Genomic DNA, 26,536 nt, shown 5'->3' on the forward strand with positions numbered 1-26,536 from the left:
AGTACCAGAGACAATGCACCTATAACTAGTACCGGGGACAATGCACCCGTAAGTATTTTCAGGGACAATGTACCTGTAAGTAGTATCAGGGACAGTGCACCTGTAAGTAGTACCAGGGACAATGCACCTGTAACTAGTACCAGGGACAATGTACCTGTAAATAGTACCAAGGACAATGTACCTGTAAGTAGTATCAGGGACAGTGCACCTGTAACTAGTACCAGGGACAGTGCACCTGTAACTAGTACCAAGGAGAATTCACCTATAACTAGTACCAAGGAGAATTCACCTATAACTAGTACCAAGGACAATGCACCTGTAACTAGTACCAGAGATAATGCACCTGTAACTAGTACCAGACACAATGCACCCCTAACTAGTACCAGAGATAGTGCACCTGTAACTAGTACCAAGGAGAATGCACCTATAACTTGTACCAAGGACAATGCACCTGTAACTAGTACCGGAGATAATGCACCTGTCACTGGTACCAAGGAGAATGCACCTATAACTAGTACCAGGTACAGTGTACCTATAACTAGTGCCAGGGACGATGCACTTGTTACTCCAGTGACAGCCCAGTCAGGGGTGCAGGTATCACCAGTGAAACTAAGCCCATTAAATGCATTAAATTCCCGAGAAGCCCAATTTAGACTTTTCGGTGGCAACAGCGTCTTCTGAACAGTAAGGGTCCTTTCGAACCACAAGCACCGAGCTGGCGATGGAGGAGGTGTGCACGAGGCTTTGGCGCATTTACCTGACGGGCTTTCAAGGGATTCCTCTGACCTTCCAGACATTTCCTGATCCCCTCATTCTCACGACCTCCCACACTCCCATAGCAGGGGCTGTGCACAAGCACCGTCCTCTCTGCCAGGGCTCCAGGCGAGTCCCCCTCCTCCTGGGACCACCAGCTCGCAGGCTCTGTCAGTGCTTCTGAAGGTGGAGCCCACGTCCGGGGAGGCTGGCGATGCTCCCCCCGAGCTTGGCCTTCCCGTCGGGAGGGCTCCCGAGGGGGCGTTTGCAGTGGCCAGGAGGTCAGCCGAGGAGGGACCTGTGGGGACAGCACCGCCCAGACCCCACCCGCCTGGCTACATCCTGTGACGTCAGCAGCTTCCTAGCATCAGGTCTCCAAAAGTATCCAGATCCACGGAGGAGCAGAGGCAGCTTCCCCAGACAGCAGAGGGTCCAGCCTGCCCTGAGACCACGCGTCCTGTCTTTCAGGATGGACACCACGCGGCCAGAGCCACCCACTATGGCTCCCTGCCCCAGAAGGCGCAGCACGGGCGGCCCCAAGATGAAAACCCCGTAGTGCACTTCTTCAAGAACATCGTGAGTGGCAGCCACGGTGGGAGGGGACTGATTAGAGGGGTGAGGGGCGTCCAGCCCTGCCCCAGTCCACGAGGGCCCGAGTATGTCCCCAGGTGACACTGAGCTCTGATCCACAAGGGGTCTGAGTATATCTCCATGTGACACAGCTGTAATCCATGATGGGGGCTCTGAGTATATCCCCAGGTGACGCCTCCCACTTCCTCAGGGTGAGGTTGGCCTCGGGAGCCCAGGGCCAGCACCTGGTCCCAAGGTCTGAGCTGCATCTGCAGGTTAACTTTGTGTTAAAACTTTGAGTTCTACCAAAGAACTCACTCCTTTTGAGACTAAGCTAGTAGGAGATGCTTAGTTCAAAAATACAAGCTTTGCAAAACTCTGGAGACGGTAAGAAGATCAGGGGTGCGGGGGCAGGAGGGATGAATAGACTAGGAGTGCCCGGGATTTGGGGGCAGCGAGTCTCCTCTGAATGATCCCGTGACAGCGGGACACCTCATACATTTGTCAAAATCCACAGAATGTACAACACAGAGTCCACAGACCTTGGTTAATGTATTGACATTGGCTCAGTTGTAACAAGTGGACCACACGAGAGCCAGGGGTGCTGTGCACAGGGCAGAGGGGTCATGAGAACTGTCTGCAATTGCTGTGCAAGTTTTCTAGAAACCTAAAACTTCTCTAAAAAATAACATCTTAAAAACAAAACCACAGGCTCTAATTATCAACTTTCTGTGCAGCAGACATCTAAGATGGTATTTTCATGTTGATTAGGGAGCTTTAGGAGTCGCACACCTGCGGGTGTCCTTTTTGAGGCTCGAATACCAGGGGCCCTTGACTGCCCACCCCAGAGAGGATGGTGGTGACGCTCACCGTCTCCATCACCTGCGAGAGGGGGTGTGTCATGGGAGCACACGCCAGGAGGAATCGCCTCTGTGGCTGCAGAGCCTTTGGTGTGTTTCCCATCCTCTCAAACACTTTCTGTGTGCCCTGGAAGATCGAGGTAGCATTGGATACTTTCAAATTCTTAAATTGTATATTTCTCTCTCAACTAAAACAGAATGGGGACGCCGGGCAGAGACTGAGTGGGTGGCTTCTTATACCAATAGATACCAGACCCTCCCAGCAAGCAGGAGCTAGCAGGGAACTAGCAACAAGCCAGGTGACAACACGAGGTGACATGGTGACCACAGGAGGCTCTCACGAGGAGGGTCAGGGCTGCTGTGAAGCAGGGACCCCACCCCCGCTCACCATTCTCCCGTGTCTTTTCAGGTGACACCTCGCACACCTCCTCCATCACAAGGAAAGGTAAGACCTCCCAATGTGTTGAGTCATCATCACTTTACAGCCCTTCCCTGAAATCCCTAAACGGATCAAAAGGAGGGCTGGACTCAGAGCTCCCTGACTGCACCCCAAAATGTCTTGTCACGTGGAGCCCATGCAGGACAGGCTGAGCCGCGCGTGACACCCCTTCCCGCCTGCTGCCGTGCAGACAGCGCTCACCATCCCAGCTCCCTTCCCTCTCAACCCCAATCTGAAATCCTCCCTGGGCAGCTCCCCGGGGCCACGGCCAACCACAGGATAGGGCGCGTGTGCCAAAACCTGTTTGCCATCTCAGCACTGTGTTGTCCTGACTGTGTTTCCTGTTTCGTGCAGAGAACGTTTTTCCCACACTGATCACCATGTCCCTCTTTTTCTTTTCCTCACACAGGGGCGAGGACTGTCCCTCAGCAGATTTAGCTGGGTAGGTGACAAATGCACGTCGACCCGTTGCCTCTCCTTCCTCACGGCCACTCAGCTGTTGTGCTCTGTTTCAGTTGCTCTCTGGGCCCACCTTCCTTCCCATCCCACCCAGCTTGTCCCCTGCTGCTTCCGCCGCAGCCAGTCCTTCCTTCCGGCTGGGTTCACGCTCCTGTTTTCATGACCCAGGGCCCAGGCACCAAAGGGCTCCTAGGAGACTCCCCTGGGCTCCTCCCCAGGGAAGGAGCGACTCCACGTATGAGAAAATTCCTGATTTCCTTCCAAAAGGGCAGATGAGGAAAAATGGGTCCCTGCAGCCTGCGTGTGGACCTGTCCAAATAGCCCGCACTCCCTCCCCTGCCAGACGTTGACATTTTGGGGAGAAAAAAATGATTCTGCTAACGAGACAAAAAGATGCTAAATTCAGTCATTCAGTTTATAACCTAAGTGATCCAAAAGATTTTGGCTTGGGTTTTGATTTAGTCATAACTAAAGCTTGGATATCAAGCCATCCAGGAAAACCTTTTTAGGAGTTTCTGAGAAGATTTTAAAGAAGATTAAAATCTTCGTTTAACCCATGAAGATTTTAAATGGCTGATTTGTTCACTTTCTAGTAAAATTTTGTGTCTGAACCAACTTTAAATGCCTATCTATATTTTAACTAAATCTATCGACCATACTTACTAACAAATATTAGATAGAGTTCTTACTTTATAAAATCTCCAGAATAAAAAGAGAACCACTAATCTATAGGCCAGGAACTGTGTCTGTCTTGGAGACACAGTATCCTTAGAAACACATCCTCCAATGTCCTTGGAGACACAATATATCTCTAGTGCAGAGCCTACATATCCTTGATACCCAATTAATAAGCATCATAGAAATCAATGAATGAATTTAGAAAGAAAGAAAAGGAAGGAAGGAAGGAAGGAAGGAAGGGAGGAGGGAGGGGGGAGCCACCCTCAGAGAAAAGGCAGGGGAGGCTTCCATAAACTGCCCCAACACATTATTACGTTGAAGTATGAACTGAGATATTTGCTGGAACGTTTTATACAAATACGCGTGAGCGTTTTCCTGACCTAATGAATTTGCCGAAAGGTGATGATAACGTAGGGAATCGACACGGGCCAGCCCTCAGGGACAATTAATGATTGACTTTCTGTGCCAGCAGGAGACAAAGATGATGCTGAAGAATGGGACCCACTTTTGACCCAGAAATCTGATTTTAGTAACCGCTTGAGCTGCCTCTAACCTTCTAGGCGTGAACCAGGGCGAAGCCATCGGCGAACGTGGAGTGATGGGAGGGGGAAAGACCATGTTTCTTCCAGTCGTTTAAAGGCCACTTCAGCCCGGCAGCTAACAGCACGGCCTTTGCATGCCTCTCACGTCTCCGTGTTTGGTCCCACTAATGTCTGTTAATTTTCTCTTTTTTTCCAAAGTAAAATCCTGCTCCGTATTCCGTGAGCTGGTTTGTCGGTTTCCTAGAGCCACACGACTGTCTTCCCGTTTGGAGTTCCTGAAAGTCCCACCAGTTTCCTAAACTATGTTGTATGTTTTTTGGTAAATTCTAGGTTGTCCAAAGATATAAGTGACCAAGAGTTTGAAAGGAGAAAATTTAAGCAGATTATTAATCTGAAAACCAATCCTTGAATTTAATTCTCAAAAGCTCTTTATTTTTGGAGAAAACAGCAGAGTAGGAGAACGATTTAGCACTTGCATGGGAAGGCGTGGATCTCGACAACTCGTGTCTGTCCTTTGGCTCAGTCCTCTTTAACCCCCCGACCCTGGACCATGATGCAGCGAGCGTGTCCATGGAAACCTCTGGGATTCAGGGCAGTTCTGGGCTCCTCTCGTATGCGGTCTTGGACCTTCACTGCCCCTGTCCCTTGCACACTTGATAACCCTTGAAACCCACCTCCACGTGAACGTAGCTGAGTGGCCAATGTCTGTTCCCAAACCTGGGCTGAAGAGAAGTAGCTTGGGGGTGCAGGGCAGGGGGTGTGCCTGGACAGATGGCCCTGGTTCAGCTTCAGTTCCAACACGAGAGGGGTGGACTGGAGGAATCTGGAAGCTTCTGGAGCCTAAACCAGAGGGATCGATCCCATGGTTTCCCAAGCTCCTAAGGCACCCTCGTGAAATTGGAAAGCACTGCAGCCTGAGGCAAAGGGTTCTGGGGTCTCGATCAGGAGACGGTTTTATTTTGTGTATAGAATTCTCAGGAGAGGCCAGACAGAGAGCTTCCTACTTCTCGTTGGTGAAACCTGAAGTGAGGACCTCAGAGCCTGCCCGTTGCATAAGATCCGTGACACAGACAGGATGTGTGGTGCACCCCTGGAGGCATGTCGCACCCCAGGCTGGACACCCGGTGCCCCGAAGGCTAACACTCCTTACGTCTGAGCGTCAGTCGCCCCCAGTCCTTTCTTGTGTTCACAGTGGAAGTCTCCCTTTGAAACTGGAGCGCATTAGAATGCAGACTGGTCCTCGAGACACACTTCAGTCATCGCTTGTCAGGGCTACGCGCCACGGAGGCCATTTTTCTCCATCTTCCCTGAAGTGAGAGGGGCTCCCGGGGCAGCTGGAGACCAGGCTGGGAGCTGCCGGGGGAACCCCCCTCCCCATAACAGCAGCAAGCTCGAAAGTTCAGAGCCGCAGGCTCCATTCTCAGAGCAGAGCATCCATTATCCCCATTTTATAGAAGAGGAAACCAAAGCTCAGAGAGGTTCCAACGCTTGCCCAAGGTCACACAGCCAGGGCAGGGGGTTGCTGAGACCCGTCCAGGTGGCTGGCTCTGGGGCTGTGCCCAGGTGCACGGCCTGGGGGACAGGGCTTCCCAGCCGGGACCTGCCCCCTCCCCTCTACGGTGACCGGCTCCCAGCCCAGAGCCCCTGGAAGGACCCTGGTCCCGGTTCACCGTCCACACTCAGGGCACCCAGGCCGCGGCCAGGAGAGCTGGTCCTGGTCGTCCTGGAGAGGCTCCTCCAGGCTGGAGAATTGGGAATTTTGTCTGTGCACGTTAGAAAGGTAGGAGCCCCCAAATTTCACCAAGTCTGAAGGCTGCTGATGCCTCCAGGGAAGCAGATGGGAAGGGTCTGTGCTGCCCAGGCCGCATGGACAGACTGAGAGCAGCCGTCCTCTCTTGCAGGGAGCCGAGGGCCAGAAGCCAGGATTCGGTTACGGGGGCAGAGCTTCCGACTACAAATCGGGTCACAAGGGCCTCAAGGGGCATGACGCCCAGGGCACGCTTTCCAAAATCTTCAAGCTGGTAAGGCACCTTCTTAAGGCGGGCGGCGCGGGGGCAGGTTCGGGGACAGGGCTGGGACTGCCGGCCTCTGGCTCGTCCCCGCGCCGCTTCTCTGCACTCAGCGCCCCACGTGCCATCCCTGCCCCGCCAAGCGCTTCTCCAGGGCCCGCCTGAACAGGGGCGGCGCTGGGCGCGGCGCCAGGCCGGGGCCCCTCGGGGAGCTTGCGGACGACGGGGTCGCTGTGGTTACAGCCGGGGCCCGGGAGGCACGGGGGCCTGGAAGGTCAGACAGCAGCGCCTCCGTCCCTGAGGGAACCGGCCAAGGGGACACGAGGGGAAGACGGCTGGATGGCCGAGAGGCCCCGGGGACCACGAGCACCCGTCCCGTCGGTTAACCCGGGCGTCACAGCCACGTCCGTCAGCGCGTGACCTGGGGCCCCCGGGCTCCCTGAGGCTCGGCTTGTCCTCCGGACGACGGGGTGACGGACGCGTGGCCGGAGCCGCTGTGACGGTGGAGCGGGCACAACGCCCTCTGCCCGGCCCGCCCCCCCTCCGCGCTGGTGACAAGACGGCCTCGCTCGGAGCACCCGACATCTCAGGAGGGGCTCTGACGCGGGACGGGCGCCACCACCCCGGGCCTGAGCCGCACGGAAGAGGGAAAGGAAGGTTCTGGACTCGGACGGGGGCCGGCAGCGGCCCTTCCCCCCAGGCCTCTCAGAGCCTCCCTCTCGGAGACGCGAGGCTGCAGCTCCCTCCCGGGGGAGGTCGGGGGCGCCCGCGTCCAGGGCTGCCTTCTGACGGAGGCCAAGCTCACCTGTGAGGAAGCCGGACGGCCCGGAGACGGGAGGGCCGGGAGCCGGACTGGGCCTGGAGCAGACGGGCTGAGGGCGGCGGGCTCCGCCCCTGCGTCCTGCGCCGCTGGCCGCCCGACGCCGAGGCGACTTCCAGGTGGCAGGAGAGACGTGTGTGGCCTCCGTTCGCTCGCCCTCTGCCGGTCGCAGGAGCGTCCCGGGCCCGCTGACGGCTCCTCGTAGGAAGGTCACAGACCCCGGGGCACGAGGCACAGCCTCGGAAACATGCCGCCACCGCCTGAGGCTTGGGGCCCCGAGAGCCTTGGGAAGGGGCTTCGCGGCGGTGGCGGAGGCCTCGGGACTAACACAGTGACGGGCTTGCTCCGGGCGTGGCGCCGGGGGTCCCGGCCCGGCGGCAGCCCTGTGGCCCCGCGGGCTCTGCGCCGGGCTTTGCTGAGCGCCTGCTCGGTGCGTCGTCACGTGCCGGCGAAGCCTTACGCGCAGGCCGCCGCCTCTTAAAGGAGCCGTGTCGTCCTGTTGGGCGAGCGACAGAAAACACACGGTGCATGCTGGCGGGGAGGCGGGATGGGCTGAGCGCGAACGTGCCCCTCTGTGCCCTCCAGGCCATCGGGATTCCAGGCGGGGCGCCAGACAGGGCCCGGCGGAGCGGGTGGCGGGCGCAGGGGCGCGAAGGGGGCAGGGGCTGGCCTGGCACGGGGACAGGGCTCCCGGCTGACCGCTGACGGAGCACGGGGAGGCCTGGCCGGGTCCCGGAGGAGGGAGGCGGCTGCGGCAGCGGCACCGAGTGACCGGTGGGAGGGGTAAGGGGCTCCCCCCACAGAGGGTCCCGGGACCCTCCTGAGCGCTCTGACCCTGGCCCTGAATGGGGAGGTCCCCGGGATCTAGTGACACGGTGTGACTTATGTTCTAATGTTGAAAGACCATCTGGCAAAAACTAACAAAAACGGGACCGGATTTTGCACTTCCTGGACTGGAGAGCAAGGAAGACCCTGTGGATTTCCGCGGCTGCCCATCCGGGGCTTTGACGGCTGAGCCCAGGTTCTAACCACGTGTCAGCTTTTCAGGCTTAAACCTGGAAGGGGGTTGGGAGTTGGGATGACCCCGTGGAGCCACGGCGAGCCTACCGTGCCGCTGGGGCCGTGTCCACGCAGATCTGAGGCTCCAGGAGGGCACTTGCCATCCCTGGCACAGAACCGTGTTCACAAGGCAGCTGGGCAGGGACAAACTTCACCATATTCGGGTCCCATGTTTTCTCGTCAGAGTAACAGCCCAGCCTTCACTTCCGCTGACTCTTCATCCAAACAGGCCATCACTTCCCTGCCGACATCCAACTACTACCAAAGCCCTGACTGCTAAGAGGGTCCAGTCAACTCCTCTTCCAGCTGGAAGAAACGTCATATGGAAGACGGACGCCAATGAGGAAAAGACAGAGTCCATCTGTTATGACGGGAGCGGCGTTGTAAGGACACGACACACACGATGCCCTCAGCACCGTCAGATGCTCCCTGCGGATAAAGGAAAGCCGGGATCCGGCCGCAGGAGGGGAGCCAGCTGCTCGGTCCCCGGACTTTGGACCGTCCTGCATCCTCGAGCATCATGGTGTCAGCATCGCAGGCAGACGCAGCCCAATTCTCACCCGTGTGGCAGCTTCCTCCCCCCGTGTCCTCAGTCCGGAGGCCACCTGGGGGAGGCGGGAGTTTCCACGGACTCCTGTCCCAGGTGTTCGTGGGCTCAGATGAGAATGGGAGCGTCTCCTGGGGAATACCTGCTGGGATCACAGCAGGTCACAACGTGATTTAACATGAGAAGGTCCCGTGGTACGTGGCGTGGTCGTGTCACCAGGAGATCTGACAGCCCCGTGTGCCCCGTCTCGAGGGCTCAATCACCACCAGCAAAGTACAGCGGCCCCTCAACCTGAATCACCTCTGACCTCTGACCTGCAGAAGTGGGCTTCCTACTTGGTTCATTAAAACGTCGAGATTCTACAATTTATGATGGAAAGATTTGGTCAGGAACCCAAAGACTCATTGATTGGTCACCTAATCTTTAATTCAATATCGAGTCCCATGTGTGGTGTATTTGGTGGTCGGGATATACACACAGCACGGATGGACCCCATGACCCAGATTCTGGAAGATGCTGGACACTCGTGGGTGATGTGAAGCAGGACTCAGCTTTGAGGACCCTTAGTCTCCTCAAGAAAAACCTTAAATACATGAAGTGAGTGGTGAATAAACCGTGGCTAAGTTGGTTAATGTCAGATAAAATGCAGGGACTTCCCTGGTGGTGCAGTGGTTAAGAATCTGCCTGCCAATGCAGGGGACACGGATTCAATTCCCGGTCCAGGAAGATCCCACATGCTGCAGAGCAACTAAGCCCATGCGCCACAACTACTGAGCCTGTGCTCTAGAGCCTGCGAGCCACAACTACTGAGCCCACATGCCACAACTACTGAAGCCCGCGCACCTAGAGCCCGTGCTCTGCAACAAGAGAAGACATTGCAATGAGAAGCCCGCGCACCGCAACGAAGAGTAGCCCCTGCTCTCCGCAACTAGAGAAAGCCTGCGGAGCAATGAAGACCCAATGCAGCAAAAAAACAGAAACACAAAAGCAAACAAACAAGCAAAAAAACCAGAGGCAGGACCCACTCTTCAAAATGTCAATTCTGAGGCAAATCTGATAAGAAAATAAATTCTACCTAAACGTCCAAGCAACAGAGACCATCACGATATACGTGTCTCGATTCTGAAACGTAGCAGTGAGACGGCGAGGATACAGACCCCGGAGGAGCTCTGGGTCTAAACCCGGAACTGCAGGGTTTCCACCAGTGACCCAAGCCTGGCCGGGAGGTTGCCTGCAATGCCCAGACCATTTCTGAGTCTCCCAAGACTTCTGAACAAGAATGTCCCAGGGCTGAACCCAGACGTCTGCAGTTAGGACGATTTCCCTCCTCATCTGGGGTTCTAACCCCTTTGGCTGGCTGACTTTGGGGAAATTATGCAACCTCTCTGAGCTTCAGCTCCTTCGACCACGCAAGGAGGATGCTACCAACGCCTCTCTCCATGTTGGCTTGCTCGTTCACAAGAGGAAACAGATGTCATGGATTTAGCTCGCGGGAGATGCTCAATAAATTGTAGGCACGATGATAGAAAATAAACCCCCCAAATTTGCCATTTTTCATTTCACAAGGAGCCCCGAGGACATTCAGTGGCATCTCCCGTGAAATGTCTGGCCCAGGGCGTGGGGAGCTGACTCCATCTCAGCACAGGTGTACTTTGTCAGATGGGGCCGTGACTCTGCTCCTGCGCAGGAATAAATCACACTTTCGAGGGAGCCCTGACAGGTTGATCTGCGGGAAATTCAGGGCACGGTGGGCCAGGGCAGACTGCATCAGGGCTTCTCCGGCAGCGGCTCTGAGGACCGAGCACACAAAGCTGAGCCGGGCTCACACGGGACCGGACCCGAGTCCCCGCTGAGGAGGGTGGCCCTGAGGCAGAGGTGACAAAGCCCCTTCCCTGGGAGGGAGCGTCTCTGGGTGATTCCTGGTACCTTCAGAGGTTAGAATTCCACAAACCTTCTTGCTTGTGAAAATAAAATTCCTCCAGTGAGTTGTTCAGCAACATAGGGATGTTTCTGGAAAAAGCAAAACCCCAAGAAATCAGAACTACCATCTCTCTGGCTGACTGCGTTAATTATAAGGATCTGGGGCCCTCGTGCTTCCGTCACCTTATTTCTGGTAACGTGAGGGATGGAGGCGTGGCCGAGGTCAGGTCAATAGGTGGTCAACAGGGTATTTCATGTCTGTCTTGCTCCCTGGGGTCAATTTTTCATCCATAACCTAAGAGAAAAGGGAAATCCAAAGAGACTAAAATTTGAATGAAAATTCAAAGGCAAAAAAAAAAAAAAAGCGCCCTTTTCCGAGTTAATCTAAGTGACATCTGGGGTGACAAGTGCCACCTTCTCAGAGCCGATGCCCAGCCATGCTCCCTGGAAGCAGCTGTCCCCGCCCAGCCGTCTCCACCTCCACGACTGCCAACTCTTTTTTTTTTTATTGCAAATTGTATTTGTCCAGAAAACATGTCAATTCACATGTTTTAAGACCCTGAGGTCGGAGTTAGTGGCCGGCCCCTGTGGGAGGCTGGTTTTCTTGGTGACGCAGAAGAGGGATCATGGGAGGGGACTGTCCCCGGGGAGACCAGCTGAGCAGTGGCCCCTCCCTGGCGGCCCAAGCAAGGGTGTGCCTGTCACATCAGCACTTCAGCTCCCACAGAGGAGTCTGTCCCTGTCATCGTTCACGGGCCGCTTCCCCCGGTCCCTGGGAATCTCGGCCGAGGAAACGAACTTCTTCGAAACCTGGTAATATATCAGTTGAGCTTTTCACGCCCAGAAAATGCAACGTTCTCAGACGAGACCCCCAACTCTCTGCGTCCTGTTTGCCCTGAGGCACTTGGAGGTCCGACGGGCTAAAGGATGCTGGAGACACGGGGTCAAAGACTTGCTCCGTGCGGCATCATTTCCAGCAACAGACCCAGAAGAGGCCCCGTGGCTGGCGACCCACTGACCGCAAGGACGCGGGGCGGCCGGGCGGCCCCGGCCCTCCTAACCCTCTGTTTCCTTTTCTCAGGGAGGACGAGACGGCCGTTCGGGGTCCCCAATGGCGAGACGCTGAAGCCCTGCCCCGTGTCCCGGAATCCCGTCCGTCCCCAGCTTCTTAACACAACTGCCTGGAAGTTAACCGCGAGCCGTAGATCCCTAACGTAGCCGCTGCCCCCTAACCCTGGCGACAGCGCACAGCAGGCCCCGCGCGCGGCCTGCCGGCTTCTGGCCGGCCGCCCCTCTGTCGCCTCGCCCTTGGAAATCAGTGACGTCCCCCGAGAGCCGGGGCCGGCGACCCTCTCCCGTCGCCGGCCCCCGTCCCGCGATGGCCCGGGGCGCGGCCCTGGGGACCACCGAGCGGGGCGCGCAGACCGTGCGGCTCCGAGCTTCCTTTGGTTTCTTTCCCGGCCTCCGCCGCTCACCCCGCGAAGCCTTTCCCCTTCTAACCGATCGGCTGGGCGCGGAGCGGCTTGGCGGCGGGCGCTTTGGTACGTGACAGGCGGGCGGGCAGCGGGGACTGTTCCGCGTGGTGGCCGCGGCTCACACACCCGGATGAGCCGGATCGGCGCGGGCGGAGAGGGCGCGCGGGGGCAGAGTCGGGCCGGGCTCTTCTGGGAAACCGGGCGGCGACGGCACAGGCTCGGCGGGCAGCAGAGCGGCCTCGCCACGACCGGTTTCCACCCGAGCCCGGCGGCCGGCCGGGAGGTGGCGCAGCTCGGGGCGGTGGCAGGAGTTTCCGGGGAGCCTCGCGGTGGCAGGCTGGTCACCGTGAGCGCGAAGGTGACAGGTGGCGTAGCTCAGCACGGCGGTGCACACGGCAAACACTAACCTCTCCCCCCCACGCCCCCCGCGGAAACGTAACCGTCCCGCCCGCTTCCTCCAGGAAACCCACTGACGACGAGTACGCTGGCCTTTCCCGAATCGCCGGCCGAGCACGTGGGGATGGGCAGAGGTCCTCCAATCCCGCTGTTTCCTAACGCGAGCTGACATCTCCTGCGCTCCCCCCGCTCCCCGTAACCTACTGATTCCCGCCTTTTGAGTTCAGCATCTCTCCCACAAGCCCTCCAAGGAGCCCCGCACACCGGCGTCAGCCCCCCTAGGACGGAGATGAGGACCTAGTCAACATAACGCCCAAACGCGACTCTAATCCCCTTCTAATTTTGAATGTTTCGTGTGGGTTTAATATAATGTCTATTAATATATAGCCTCAATGATGAGAGGATAAGAAAAAAAAAGGAAGAAAATTTCCGAAACAAAACCTCCAAATTGCTATACACACACACACACACACACACACACACACACACACACACACACACTGCATCTTTGAGCTGACTGTTGACTGAGTGACCTCCATTCGTGGCTACACCCAACAGCAAGAGCTGTGACCCTGGGTCTCGTGGAAAGTATGCACTGTTCTTGAATACTGAAATAAAATACACTTTTAATGATATTTGCATGGCCGTCTTCTTTGGCTTTTATTCTGGTCTGTGGAATGCGAGCCCACGTAGAGCAAAACTCAGAGCTGATGTGAGTAGGCGTCTTACTGTCACAGGACAGAGCTGCCTCTCGGCACCCGTTTGAGGAGGTGGGTTATCATCAGATGGTTTGTGTATCAATAAGAGAAAGTGGAGTAGAGGCCGCTGTTAGGGCACTGAGTCTCTGACTCACAAGGAAAGTAATTTTTAATTTATCTTTAAACAGTCCTTTAGAGTATATTTACATTTCACTATCTTACCAGCATACCAGTCCCCGTTAACTTGAACTGAAGAATCTTTGAAAAATGATTTTTTGCCACGCAGAGACGATGACAAAGATAACTGACACTGGAAATTTTATGTATAGTTGCTTTTGGTTACAAGAATTATCTTTCAAAAAGGTAAATGGAAATCTTATGTTTTGCTTTTAACAAACCACTGGTTCCCTTCCGTCTCAGGAGCAGCCCTCAGAAACTCACAAATGCCAGCAAGGGAAGCGCCCTCCCCATCGATTGCAGGGTGACACCGGCCGTCCTCAGGGAGCACCCAGGCTCAAGCGTGCTGCGCACTTCCAATCCGACAATAAAAGCCGGCCCCGCCCAGTAGCCTGAGGCCCCATCCACGGGGTAGATAAGACTCCAAGCCATGCCAACCCCCAAACCCCTTCAGACCAAGGGATTTGGAAAAGCATGCAAAGACATCACATCTTTTCAATTCTGCTCTTCCAGTTGGCAAGTCTATTTTAATGTTACATATATAGAAAATGCATTAAGTGGTAAACCAAGGGGTGTCCTAGAATAACACAGCGTTTACCATGATAATGTGATACTAAAATAAAATGACGCAAAATAGGAAATGAACCACGGAAGGGGTGTTCTCACTGAGCATTTATCCGAAGCGGTCTGCATCACCCCCCTCAAGTTGAAGGAAATTATAGTTTACCAGGCGGAGCTCCAAGAGAAGTGGGTGCTGGAACCCCAGCCGGGACACTCTTCCTCATCTCACTGTGCTCACCCCGAGGACCATCGCTCGCAGGGTCTAGAGGTATCGGGAGGGTCTATTGAACCAAGAAAGGCTCTTCCCACCAGGACAGGAAACCACAATGATCACGCTTTCCAAGATATCGTATCAATCTGCACAGCCACCTCCACGCCACTCGGTCCAGACCGAGAAACGTATGTGGCCTCCTGTCCATCTGGGCGGAGGATGGCCCGAGGAGCTGGTCCAGGGTGCCCAGCCCGGCGGGGACAGCCTCTGGAGGGAGGGTTGAGGTCGGGAGCAGGTCAGAGGTTAGCGGAGAGGATGTCGGCTCAATCCATGGGGCTGGCTTCATAAATCGGGTGCGGGCTGTAAATTGGAATTGGGATTTTGGGAGGAGAGAGAACTGGGGCCTGAGGAAAACACTGAAATAGGGAAAGAAAAGCCTTCTTGTAGCATCTGAAAACGAGAAGAGCCAAGCCTTTAATTAAGTCTATTAGGGCTGTCGTAACACTATACCACGGACTGGGTGGCTGAAACAATAGATATTTTCTTTGCTCGGGGTTCTGGAGGCTGGAAGCCTACGGCCAAGGTGCTGGCAGGGGGATTCTGGGGAGGCCGCCCTCCAGACGCCACCTGCCTGCTGGTTCCCCGCGGCCCCTCCTCTGGGCACGTGACACACTGCTGGTGTTGCTCCTTATGAGGGCACTAGTCCTCACCCTTAAGACCGCCCTTAAACCCTAATTAGCTCCTAGAACTCCTATCACACTGGGAGTGAAGGCTCCAACAGATGGATTTGTGTGGGGAGGGGCACCAGTCAATCCACAGCAGGTGTGTGTTTCTCATGCAGCGACAAGTATGTCCTAGACCCCCATCTGGCAAGAGTTTTAATTAAACCACAGGACTTTGCAGTGAGTATGCTTCCTTCTTTCCCCAAAAAGGTAACATGAAGTGAAGCATCTCAGTGCATTTTCTATGGCGATTTTTCTCTTGTAAATAGCGAAGAGTCAGGGAATCCTAGGCAAAGCGGCGTAAGGAGGGGGTGCGCAATCGCAGCCCGGTGAAGCCGAGGGATGGGTAACCACCGCGGGCTGTTCACTCCAGTGCATGACCCTGGAGCAACGTCCTTTGACAGCATTTGCCCTGGAAGCAGAATCAACCACCTAACTTTCGAGAAACATGCTGATTTCAGTCGGGCTCTCCCTTGCCCCCCAGACAATCTCAACTTTGTCCCCAGGGGGAGGGTGACAGCTCCTCCTCTCACAGCCTCTTCTCAGCTCGACTTCCCCCCCGCACCGTGAAAGAACACGGGTTCGCCCAGCACCCGAACCTCACCAACTCCAGAAACTTGTTGCTCGGTCAAGACCCGAGCACGCCTAAGATGACCAGTCCTTCGACCGCATCCAGACCAGCTAGGGCCCCTGCTGCTCGCAGCCTAGTTCCAGATGCTGGTGCTAAATTAAGGAGAGATTTGGAGCAGAGCGCGGACAGAGTGACTGACAGGGTGCACAACAGCCCCCGAGGGGGTGTCCTGATGGCCCGGGAGGCGCTGGATTGTTGGCTGTGCCCATGGCACCTGCACCAGCAGCACGGTAGCCCTGGGAGGCCCCGCCCACCTCGGGGGGCAGAACCTGGCCTCTGACAAAGCCCCCCCGGGGAGGTGGGGACGTTGCCCGTGGAAGACACCCACTGGACCCAGAGGCCAGTGACCGGTTCACCTCCCATAACATGAATTGTGGCAAAATCACTTATGATAATGGGGCTGCTGCACAGGTGGGCAACGTCCTGCCCTCCTCGGGGACGCCTGTCTCTGCACCTTGGCAGCCAGACCTCAGAGCAAGACAAGCAACACAGGCTGCTGCAGTGACCGAGGCGGGGGGACCCCAGAGTGCTTGCGAGTCCGTGTGGATGCTCGCTTCCCCCGCTGAGGAGGGAGGAAACGAGGAGGGGCAGGGCCTGCAGGCAGCCAGGAGCCAGCCAAGCAGCAGAAGTTGGTTGTGCGTCCGGAGGCGGGGCTCTCACCGTTGGAGGGGGAGGGGATGAAGCCTGAAGTGTTGGCGCATCTATGTGAGCCCATGGTTTCACGTGTAGACGGGTGAAAAGTCTCAGATCCATGATGAGTGCGCGCGCACACACACACGCACACACATACATACACACACTCTCTCTCTCTCTCTCTCTCTCCCCCCCGCCCCCCCCCCACACCACCACTCAGCTCTTGGCTTCTAAATACCACGCTCCACTAGAGGGAGCCAGGGCTTCGGGAAGAAATGGCTGGTTCCAGCGCTGGGACAGGGAAAGGGAACAATTTATTGGGCCAGAAAGTAAGAAAGCACTCAGAGAGTAACGTGGGCGTGTCAAAAGGACTCAAAGCTACCTGAAGGAGCCCCTACTGGCCAAATCCAGGACTATTTGAGAGTCAAAATAAGGAAGGATCCTGATGGATTGCAGCCATTAAATAAAACAGGAAGCCACAAGCCCAAACCACCATAAACACAAGAATAAACCACCGAGGGAGAAGAGGAAGCCCGTCCTCAAAGTGGAATACCAGCTACTGATGACAGAGGGAATGAAGGGACCTGCAAGCAGGGAGACGCAGGGGTACCACACAGAGGCTGTCGGCGGGATGAGGCACTTGGCCGCGTGGTCGGAGAGCCTCTCACAAATACTCACCGGTTACAGAGGAGAAATGGTTACAGGGTTGACACCGACAGCATCAGTCATGGGACACGTGGACACTGCGTGTCACCTTGATAAGAGGCACCGAGAAGAGCATCACCTCTGTGATGCAGGACCCGGCCCAACCGGAAGGCACGGCAGGGCGGGGGCGGCTGCTGAACTCGCTCTCAGTCGTCAGGGTAACGGGAACCACGGCGACATGGGGAGGGGCGTCCCGGGTGAAGAGGGTGGAGGTGCTGGCACGACCCTGCACCGGGTCTGCTGCACAAAGATCTTATCCTTCACAGGTTCGGCAACACCGGAAAGGGGTCTTTGGTGAAGAGTATAAAGATTTCTCTGTGCCACTCTCACAACTTTTCTGTAAATCTGAAACTGCTTCAAAGAGTTTACACAAGAAGGATAAAGATTTCGGATTATTAAACTTGAGAAAGATAATTCAGAGACAACCTAGAAAACAATGCGTGGTGATGAGGGGGCAGAAGGCCACCTGTTGTTCACCTCCAGCTGAGATCACATCAAGACGAGCTACTTCGTGTTAATCCGTAAGAATTTCTTCCCCTGAAGCCGGTTAACAGGGTAACCTACAATCACCCTGTTCTGATACTAAACTAGTGGCATAGAACCATCTCTTCTGGTCGATAGAGAATTTAAAAATCAGGGAAACACCTGTTTACTGGCAGAAAGGAGAGGGTGGGGCTGTGTGTTGCCCCGTTTTTCACTTTTTCCTTAGAGAGTAGAGGGATTTAACACTTTAAAGGTACTGCATGACAGTAACATCTCCTCAGTGATAGAAATAACACTATGGATGGTGCAGAATAAATTAATCATTGACATTTGTAAAAAAAAATTTCCATTCATAGAGTATGCTGAGCCGGGAACGTATTGCCAACAACTGTGAAGCATGGTAAATTCTCCCCACCTGCCGGCTTAGAAGAAGACCCGCCAGCTTCCCGGCGGCTGGCAGGAGACTTGAGGCTCCCGGGCCAGAGAGCAGGGGCTGGCAACTCACAGCAGGAGGAGGCACCAGAGCCCCGGCGTCTGTGTTGATACCCCAGGCCCCGACCTCCACACGCAGCCCAGAGCGGGCCAGGTGATGCCTGCACGCAGGGTGTCGTGTCCTGGGAGAGGAAGCAGGGCTTTGGGAACCTGAGTCTCCAATAAACACACAGCAAGCCGGCCTGACCTCTGCTTCGGTGAGACATACCTTGATTACAAGGGTCAGTAAGAAAAGCATCACTTGGCTCTGGAGGAAGATGTCCTTTCTCCCGAGGTCGTATTCTCTTCAAACTGCCTTGAAGAGATCGTGGAGCAGAGATGGCCAGTGCCTTACCCCTAACACTTGCAGAAATGAGACAGACCCCTGGAGAACTACCTCCCGATACACCACAGCTCACTGGTTAAGAATAGGTCCTCGAGCTGGTAAGGAAGACATCTAATCAACTAATTTTACAGACCAGAGAAGTGAACCGAACTGCCTAAAGACAGGCGGCCCGTCAGCGCCCTGGCTAATCTGACCTGAGGCCCCAAGGCCTGACTTCCCAGCTCTGCCCAAGCCCAAGACGCGCCGTAGACTCGCGCCCTTGACTGTGTTTAAGTATCAGCAGCAATCTTACGCCACCAAAAAGCCACGCTCTCCGGAAAAGCTCGGCTGGGCCGTTTTAAACAGTTGCAATCCACGGTGGAGGGAACAAATGGGCCACGACCTGATCACTTCTGAAAGAACAGCCCCCTTCCCCCACCCGCCGTATTTTGAACACTAATAGAGCAATATTCTTTCTACAAACAAGCAATGAGAACAGCAAACTTCTTACCATTCCCTCTGAGCAAAGCCCAGGAAAAAATAAAAATCACCTTAGCTGTTTCAGATTTACATAAATCTGAGTGATGATCTTTTAATGTTAAAAATGTGTATCTTCATGAGTTATCAATATCCTTCTGCAAAGAGGAAACTCCGTGGGAAGAACAGAAACCCACCTCCTTTTCAGAGTTCCATCCCTGTACTAACGCACGCACCTCCTGCGCATAAATACTGGTGTTCTTGTAGAACTCAAGCTCACAAACGGCAATGGGCAGGAATTACAAAATACTCTTCTGGAGAAACACTCGCTAGTTCAGTGCTGACACTGGAGGAGATGGAAACTTGACGCAAGGATGGGAACTACTCACTTTAGGACCGATTCTCCTCGTCCTGTCAGTAGCGTGCTGTCAGAGGATAAGGAGACATTTGAGGGACTTCCCGCTGAACCAACAGGCTGCAGGCTGAGCCCCATTCTTGCAGGACCCTCCAACCACACGCCTGCCTTTAAGAGGGACAAAGGAGAGCCTGGGGCAGGGCGTGGGAGTGCAAAGGTGTTTCCATTTGCATCTACCGCCATTTCACGCAGACGCGACCACTTGTGCAGCTCCCTCCTGGCCCCCAGCGGCCTGTGAGCCACATCCCAGTTTCCAGTTCAGTATCATGGGTGGGAAGGGAACGCACCCTCCTTCGGCTTACTTAAGGGCTTCACCGTTACTTTACCACAGAAGACAGTTAAAGACAGTCATGCCCTTTCTAAAGGCACTACTTTACAATTCTACTTTGTTTTCTTGCCTGGTCATTTTATGACCAGGATACCGCTGAATATGGCCAACAGTGAAAACAACAGACACTGCTACCTTACACAGACGGCCTGCCTGTCATCACACCATATTCGGATTTTTAGTTTGAAGATCTGCAAATAAACCTTGCAAGGGTAGCGTTCATCAAGCGCAGAGGTACAGGAAAATATCATTAAAATGCTTTTCTGTAAAAACGTACCTACCTGAGCTTGAAAGGAATTCATGTGCCAAACTATTTTAAATATTTGAAAAGAAAAAAAAATAATCACATTTCCTAACTTCATTTTTTATTTATTGTTATTTCCAAAGCAGATACGCTATGATGAGATATTTTAAAAAATACAATTATCTATCCTCAAAACCCTGGTTATGCAGGAGACTAGAAATCTCTTGTCAGAAGACTTTTTATCAACCAGTAAAGTATAAAGATCAACCTGTACTCCACTCCACCAAAAAGTTCAAGTGATATTATGTCTTTACAAAACCTTATTTTTCAAGGAATATCTTGCAAAGAAGCAGCTTTTATAATTAGGAAGTAAATCAAAAGAATACATTAATGTCTTGTGTTTGCCTGATAATAAACTGAGAAAACTCACAAAACAGATTATTGATAGATTTTTTTTTTTCATTAACCAAAATAAAAGTAGGCTTTAGATTCACCTGGTAAGGCCTTACTTGGGCAGTGCACCAATACAATTCACTGAACTATGCTTTCTATACAATTAGGAATTAAACAAACCCCTTTTAGAGACTGACCTGAGATGACATTTAATGCTGAAACCAAAATAAATAACCTAGCAAAAACAAAATTTTTAAGATTTCAATCATTTCAACTTCGGAGATATTTGTTCACCAAAATTAATCAACATTTCTAAAATAGTTTAATACAAAATTATAAAAGAAAAGTGCAATAAAAGCAGAACCTTTAAACTCTGGCGCAATGACAATTATTCTGAATAACAGACTGCAGCCAGGTATACACATTGACATCCAAGAAAAACCTCAGGATATACAAGTCCAGCATCACAAGAATAAGTCAAATAAGGCTTTTTTTTTTCCTCCCTTAAAAAAATATACAATACATAAACCAGTTTGAAAAAAAAAAAGTAATATTATTTAACAGTTTTCTGACTTAAATATTTTCACATAACAAAAGGTTTTATATCACTATCAATGTTACTTATATACATATGCCAGAAGCGTGAACAACAAAAAATCAAAAGACGCCCCTTCAAAAAATAACAGTAAAATGTCTCTTTCTTCAGGAATCTGAAATGAGCTCCTCTCTTAATATACAAAGTCCATACAATATTTATATCATAAAACTGCTCTCTTCTGAAACCAGCGAGGCAATGAGAGAGAAAATAAAGGCGATTATTTTTCAGGAAAAACAAAAACAAAAAACCAACCCCAGCTTTATGTCACAATGACAAGGATATCCATTTATTAATAAAATGAATACAATACTGCTCTGAAGTGCTCGCCGGGAGGTAAAAACTCTGTCGCTCTCTCTGTAACTGGGACTAGTGCTTATTTACAAAATATACTGTTCGGCCACACAGAGGCCCATATATCTGTATATGTACATATGTATTTATATATAGAACATATAAATAATTTCAAAGGAGAGATTCACATGAAGTAAAGAAGTTTCCATCTTTGGAATGCTGTGGGAACGACACACACTCCGCCCCAGCGCGGGCAGCGCGGGGTAGGATTTGGTTTGGGACATGTTCAACGTGGCACCATTGATGATACTAAAGAATTCCCTGAAATAAAAAATACACCTGCTTATGCACGAAGAGAAAACCACGGGGCTCATACAGGTTCTTACCCTCAAAGTACAAATACACTTCTTAATTACTGAGGCGGACAGGGCTGCAGTCCCTTTGTTCCCAGGAGACCATTCTGTGATTTCGGACCTGCAGTGCATGGCTTGTGCTTTCTGCGGTAGCCCGACCCATGTACCCGAGTATTAACTCGGGCAGCGCGAGTGGCATCATCCCGCGCGGACGGCTGGATCCTCACGTGTGTGTCAGGCTTACTCTACTCCCTGGGTGTACGCCCCAGACACTGCATTCTTGTCACTAATGATTAGATATTTGTAATGGAGAGAGAACTGGTCCGGCCATCTCTCAAGGTATTAGTTATATTAACTTATGGTAGACTAAAAATTAGAGTCAATTTCTACTAATTTCAAAATTCACAGAGAAAAAGATGGAAAAAACTTCCCTGCGTGTTGTAACGTTTTTTCCGAACTTCATGCACCTATCTTATGTTTGTTTCATGAGCTATGCTTCTTATAACAGAAAGCATGAAGGAAAACCTATCTGGGTTTTTCCACGTTAACTTCTGTCTTTGCTAATACAAAGAAATCACACTACAATGAGAGTCCGATCCAGTTAATTTCTTTTTAACTAGACGCACTGGCCACGGAGTAGGCGAGACTGCTGACGTAGTACCTGAGTTCAGTGATTTGCAGAACAACAGCAACGTGCTTCCACCTTTCCCAGCTTTCTTCCTGAAGTCTCTGAAAGCCAATGATTCTTTAGATAATTTTATAGCTAAAAATTTTATAGCTATTGTGGTAACATTTTTAACACTTGAGGCTTCAAAACAGAAATCCCAAGTGCTTTGTTCTTCTCCACACTTCACTCTGGAAACGTTCTCGGGGCCAGGCTGCGTCAGAACACGTTGGCCAGGGTCTGCCACTCGCTCGCAGGTTCCGGCTCCACCTCGTCCAGGTGGAGCGTGCGGCTCAGCACCTCCCCTCCGTGCTCCTGGGGGACGGCGGGTTCCTGCAAGGTTCCTGCCGTGGTGATAAAGAAAGAGTCCCAGACATTCACTAGCACAAAATTATTCACATTTAAATAAGGACAACTTAAACGGAGACAAGAAATTCCTAAGTTGATTTGTTTTCCTTCCCGGTGAAAAAAGAGTCATCTGAGCTGCAGGTTTCATAATTCTGTCGGTGACAACAATTACTGTTACTTGAGTACGAACGCACACAGCGCTCGTTCCCTATGCTCATAAAGCCTATGTTCGTATGACATCCTTGATGAGCGATTACTAATTAATACTAGTGATAACGACAGGCACAAGTTTTCTAACAGAAAGTAAAGCAGGAAGCACTAGCGTGTAGATGTTAGAACTTCCTCTTCCTCAAAAACTTCACAACATGAAGGGTCCTACCCCTGTGGCTCCGGGAAAGCCCTGGGCACTACTCCCGCCACGCTCAGGCCCTCCGACTCCCCTCGTGGTTACAGCACCCAGACCAGCAGAGCAAGCCCAAGACGCAGGCTGTAACCCTCCCTGACTTGTCGGAGACACTCCGCGGGCTGCATTCCAGCCCCCGCCCCAAGCCCCCCGCCCCTGCCTGTCTCCATAAAGGGTGCGGGCATTCCTGGACAACGCGGGAAACAAGGCGGACAGAGGGACGCCCCCGCCCTGCCAGCACCAATGCGGGGGAGTCAGCTCGGGGACGTGGAGGCCCGTCTGTGGAGCCACAGGGCACAGACTCGCCTGACCCGGACCCTGAGCCTGAGGCGGGGACGCAGGGCCAAGCCCTCGGGGCCGGCAGGGCGCGGACGGCTCAGCGCACAGAGCCCCGCGTGCCGTGCAGCCAGGACGCCTCACCCGCGTAGCTGTGGGCCCGCTTCATGTGCAGCTTCATGTTGCTCTTCTGCGTGAAGCCCATGGCGCAGTAGCTGCACCGGTAGGGCCGCTCCCCCGTGTGCTTCTTCACGTGCACCTGCAGCGCGCTCTTCTGGTTGAAGGCCTTCTCGCAGAGGGTGCAGTGGAATGGCCGCTCCCCTGGGGACAGGCAGCACAGTCAGCGTCCCTGACAGATGGCGCTCGACGAGCACACACACAGCACAGAGCAACTCCGAAGAAGGGATGCGAGTTTAACAGCAGGCTAAGGACGTTCCTCACTCAGGATGCTAACCCACAGGGTTCCAGCAAGGCCACTCCATGGGGAGCCATGAAAGACACCTTGATCAAAAGCTACGGAAAGTCCTAGAAGCACCCAGAAATAAAGGTAGAGCACATATGGTTCAAACAAAATGTTTCTAATCCATTTTGAGCAGAAAAGCAAAAAGACATTAAGGACATGGGAATATCAAATCCAATTGACTAAAAGTATGGTTTATACAATATGTTTCAAATGGTACTTAATTGCTTTCAAGCTGACGTGGAAACTGACAAATGGAGGGAAAAGTTGCCAAGCGTGACTTCTGCTGGGGGCCTGCCCAGGTGAACGCCCGCCCTACAGCCACACTGCGGAGCCCGGCCCTCCCCACGCAGCATCTCTCTCTGCTTCCACTCCCTGCGGCCCTGGCAGTCCTGCCACCCCTCGCTGTCACGCACCCACTTCCAAGTCCCAGGGACCGGGTCCCTTCCTGCCCCAGGGCCTGGCACAGCCCTTCCCCCTGGCCTTGAAGGTTCTTTCCCACGTGCTCTGCCTCGCTGCCTCTCGGGGTCACGTGCCAGCACCCCCAGGGCTGCCCTGGGAGCACCTGGTCCTCAGCCCCCCAGGTGTCCCTCCACAGCCGACGACAAAGGAGGTCTTCCTGCAGCTCGCCTAGGGCAGGCGGAGTCCTAAAAATGGCCCCCAAGGTCTCCTGCCCTGAACTCTGGGCCTGGGACTATGATGACATCATGCCTGAGAAACAAGAACGGCCACAGATGAACTAGGTCGCTCGTCAGATAACTGGGAGTGACCAAAAGGGAGACTGCCCTGCGGGCCCACTCTGATCACACCGCCCTCAGAAGCTGGGATTCTCTGGAGACGGAAGGGGAAGCTGAAGACATCAGGAGCTGGAGTGAGGACGGGGCACCCACGTGAGCAGGGACGTGGCCCCAGTGACAGCCACAGGTGCCCACTTTACACACATGCCAAACCCTTCACGTGCATCTATGCTAGAAAAAAGGGCGGTCGTTTCTCTTAATTATGCTTTTGAACGAACGCATTATGAAGTAACCGCACGGTTGTTTTTCACTCAAGAGCTACTTGCTGGACACCCGGTGGGCGCCGGGTCTGCGCTGACAGGCAAGGGGCATCCCTGAGGACACATGGCCCGCAGGCCGGGGAGGGCTGCCGGGCACCTGCTGACCACACAGGAGGCCCTCATGCCAGCCGGGGCACCAGCGGGGCAGGGCCTCTCGGGAGGAGGCAGCCGTGTGAAGGTGAGTCAGAGACGGCCGGCAAAGGGACAGAAAGGCTGGGAAGACGATGACCCACCAGAGAGCACCGGGAAAAGGGTGGGCGCCAGACAGAGAGCTGGATACGGGGAGAGACCTGCCCGTGGCCGGGGGGCCTCGGGGGCTCAGGGAGGTCTGGCGGGCTCTGCCGGGGGTGCTCAGGGGGAGCCTCCGAGGGCTCTGGCCCGGCTTCCAGGTGAATAGAGGCCTGGAGGAGTGCACAGAAGATCAGAGAGGGTGGGAGGCCGAGCCCGTGGTCCCGAGGAGACGGAGGCGCGGAGGGGGAACGAAGCACGGCTGTGGGGGTCCCGCTGCGCGGTCACCTGTGTGGATGCGGCTGTGTCGCTCCAGCTGGCTTGGTTTGGCAAAGGCCTTCTCACAAGTGTCACATTGGAACACCCTCGGCTTCTGAGAGCTCAAGGAAGGACCGGCTTGATGCGTCTGCATGTGCTCCTGGTAAAGAAAAACACACATGTGAAGAATACTGAAGATCATAGCAGAACTTTACAGACTTGAAACAGGAGAGGAAAAACCGGCGCAGAAAGGCCCGTCAGTGGGAGGAGGACCACAGGCTCGCCTCCGATCGGGACCCTCCGTGGGCATTCCCGGAGCAGAGTCGGAGGTGGTACCTGGTGGATGGGAGACCCAGGCTCCCCCCCCGAGCCCCTGGGCTGCATCTGGGTGGGGTGGTGTCTCGGCCTCCCTCCCTGTCGGCCACCGTGACAGTTGTTAGAGGACCGGCTGGATATTTTGCAGGATGTCCCTCAACTGAGAGGTGTCTGATGTTTTCCTCATCACCAGACCAGGGTTGTGGGCTGTGGGGTGTGGGCCGTGGGGAGTACCGTGCCATTTCCATCCCACAATATCATCACTGCTGGCACCGACTCTGATCACGCAGGTAGCATCTGTCAGGCTTCTCCAGGGAAGGGCGGCCATTTTTACCCCCTCCCATCACGTGCCCTTGCTGCCGCTCGCCCCTAAGGAGTGGGGCCACCCCCTCTTGGGGGCAGCGTCCACAGGGGCTACTCGGGATTCTTCTGCACGGGAGACTAGCCTGTTCAGTTGGTCACGTTTCCACCAGTAACGACCATGGAGGTTTTGCACCGTGGGCTATAATCCAGTTCTACTTTGTTTTCTTGCCCCGGCTGCGGCAGCTTTGGCCCCTAGGAACTCTCTCAGCTGCGCCCGTGTCCCCCGACGCGGTCCCGTCATATACTGCATGTGGGTGTGACGGGCACTTCCTTATTTTCTGGCACAATGTAATTTTTTAAAAATTCCAGATTTCTGAAGGTCATCAAGAGAAAGTAACTTATAAGTATTAAAAGGCCAGATTTAGTATTTCAAACTGTAGATGTTTATGGAAGAGTTATGTCTATACATAGTAACATATACGATTTTAAACATCTTAAATTTTCTTGAACCATTTTTATTCTTTTCCCTCTTCAAAAGGATTTCTTCTCTATCAGGCTGTAAGGTTAGTATAGTTATAATTTCTGTACTGTCTACTAAGAGCTCAGTGCAGGCCTTAAGTGCTTTATATTCCTCAAACTAACCCTAAAATGTAAGTATCAACACCCTTATTTTATAAAGCAGGAAACTGAAGCTGCAGACGGTACGTGACCCGACCAGGAGCACAGAGGCTCTAAGTGGCAGAGGCAGAGGCACACAGAGGTCGGGCGGGGCTGGGGGCCCCTCAGGCATAAGGAGTGCTCGCCAACCTCGCCGACCTCGGGCTGCAGCCTATGCAAGAAGACTTCGTTTGACAGTCAGTGTTTTGCTTTTAAAAACGAACATGGAGTCCTCTTTTCAGAACACATTAATACTGGGGCTTCTCATCTCAGAAAACAGTAGAAAAAGAGGCGAGAGGTGCCAGGCAGATGGAGGCCTGGAGA

General features: G+C 53.7%; 2 protein-coding genes and 1 long non-coding RNA gene across 10 annotated transcripts in view; 1 reads left to right on the forward strand and 2 right to left on the reverse strand.

Moving 5' to 3' along the window:
* LOC114894829 overlaps window positions 1-7,860 on the reverse strand; it is a 45,756-nt gene extending 37,896 nt beyond the window's left edge. The window contains exon 1 of the long non-coding RNA XR_003793329.1: window positions 7,116-7,860. This is a non-coding gene — a long non-coding RNA (uncharacterized LOC114894829). The remainder of the gene's footprint in view (window positions 1-7,115) is intronic.
* The window catches only part of MBP (myelin basic protein), a 108,554-nt gene extending 95,397 nt beyond the window's left edge, over window positions 1-13,157 (forward strand). The window contains exons 6-10 of the mRNA XM_029221878.1: window positions 1,222-1,329; window positions 2,593-2,628; window positions 3,032-3,064; window positions 6,203-6,322; window positions 11,738-13,157. Coding sequence (XP_029077711.1) covers window positions 1,222-1,329; window positions 2,593-2,628; window positions 3,032-3,064; window positions 6,203-6,322; window positions 11,738-11,782 — 342 coding nt within the window. The 3' untranslated portion in view covers window positions 11,783-13,157. The remainder of the gene's footprint in view (window positions 1-1,221; window positions 1,330-2,592; window positions 2,629-3,031; window positions 3,065-6,202; window positions 6,323-11,737) is intronic.
* Window positions 13,158-20,012: 6,855 nt separating this feature from the next.
* Window positions 20,013-26,536, reverse strand: part of ZNF236 (zinc finger protein 236) — a 102,021-nt gene continuing 95,497 nt past the window's right edge. For all 8 annotated transcript variants that reach the window (XM_029221666.1, XM_029221676.1, XM_029221683.1 and 5 more), the window contains 3 exons: window positions 24,968-25,097; window positions 23,079-23,255; window positions 20,013-22,251 (listed from right to left, as the gene is read on the reverse strand). In XM_029221666.1, coding sequence (XP_029077499.1) covers window positions 22,127-22,251; window positions 23,079-23,255; window positions 24,968-25,097 — 432 coding nt within the window. In that variant the 3' untranslated portion in view covers window positions 20,013-22,126. The remainder of the gene's footprint in view (window positions 22,252-23,078; window positions 23,256-24,967; window positions 25,098-26,536) is intronic.

Source organism: Monodon monoceros, unplaced genomic scaffold, assembly GCF_005190385.1.
Source record: "Monodon monoceros isolate NGI ecotype Baffin Bay Population unplaced genomic scaffold, NGI_Narwhal_1 Super_Scaffold_1, whole genome shotgun sequence".
Taxonomy (NCBI): Eukaryota; Metazoa; Chordata; class Mammalia; order Artiodactyla; family Monodontidae; genus Monodon; species Monodon monoceros.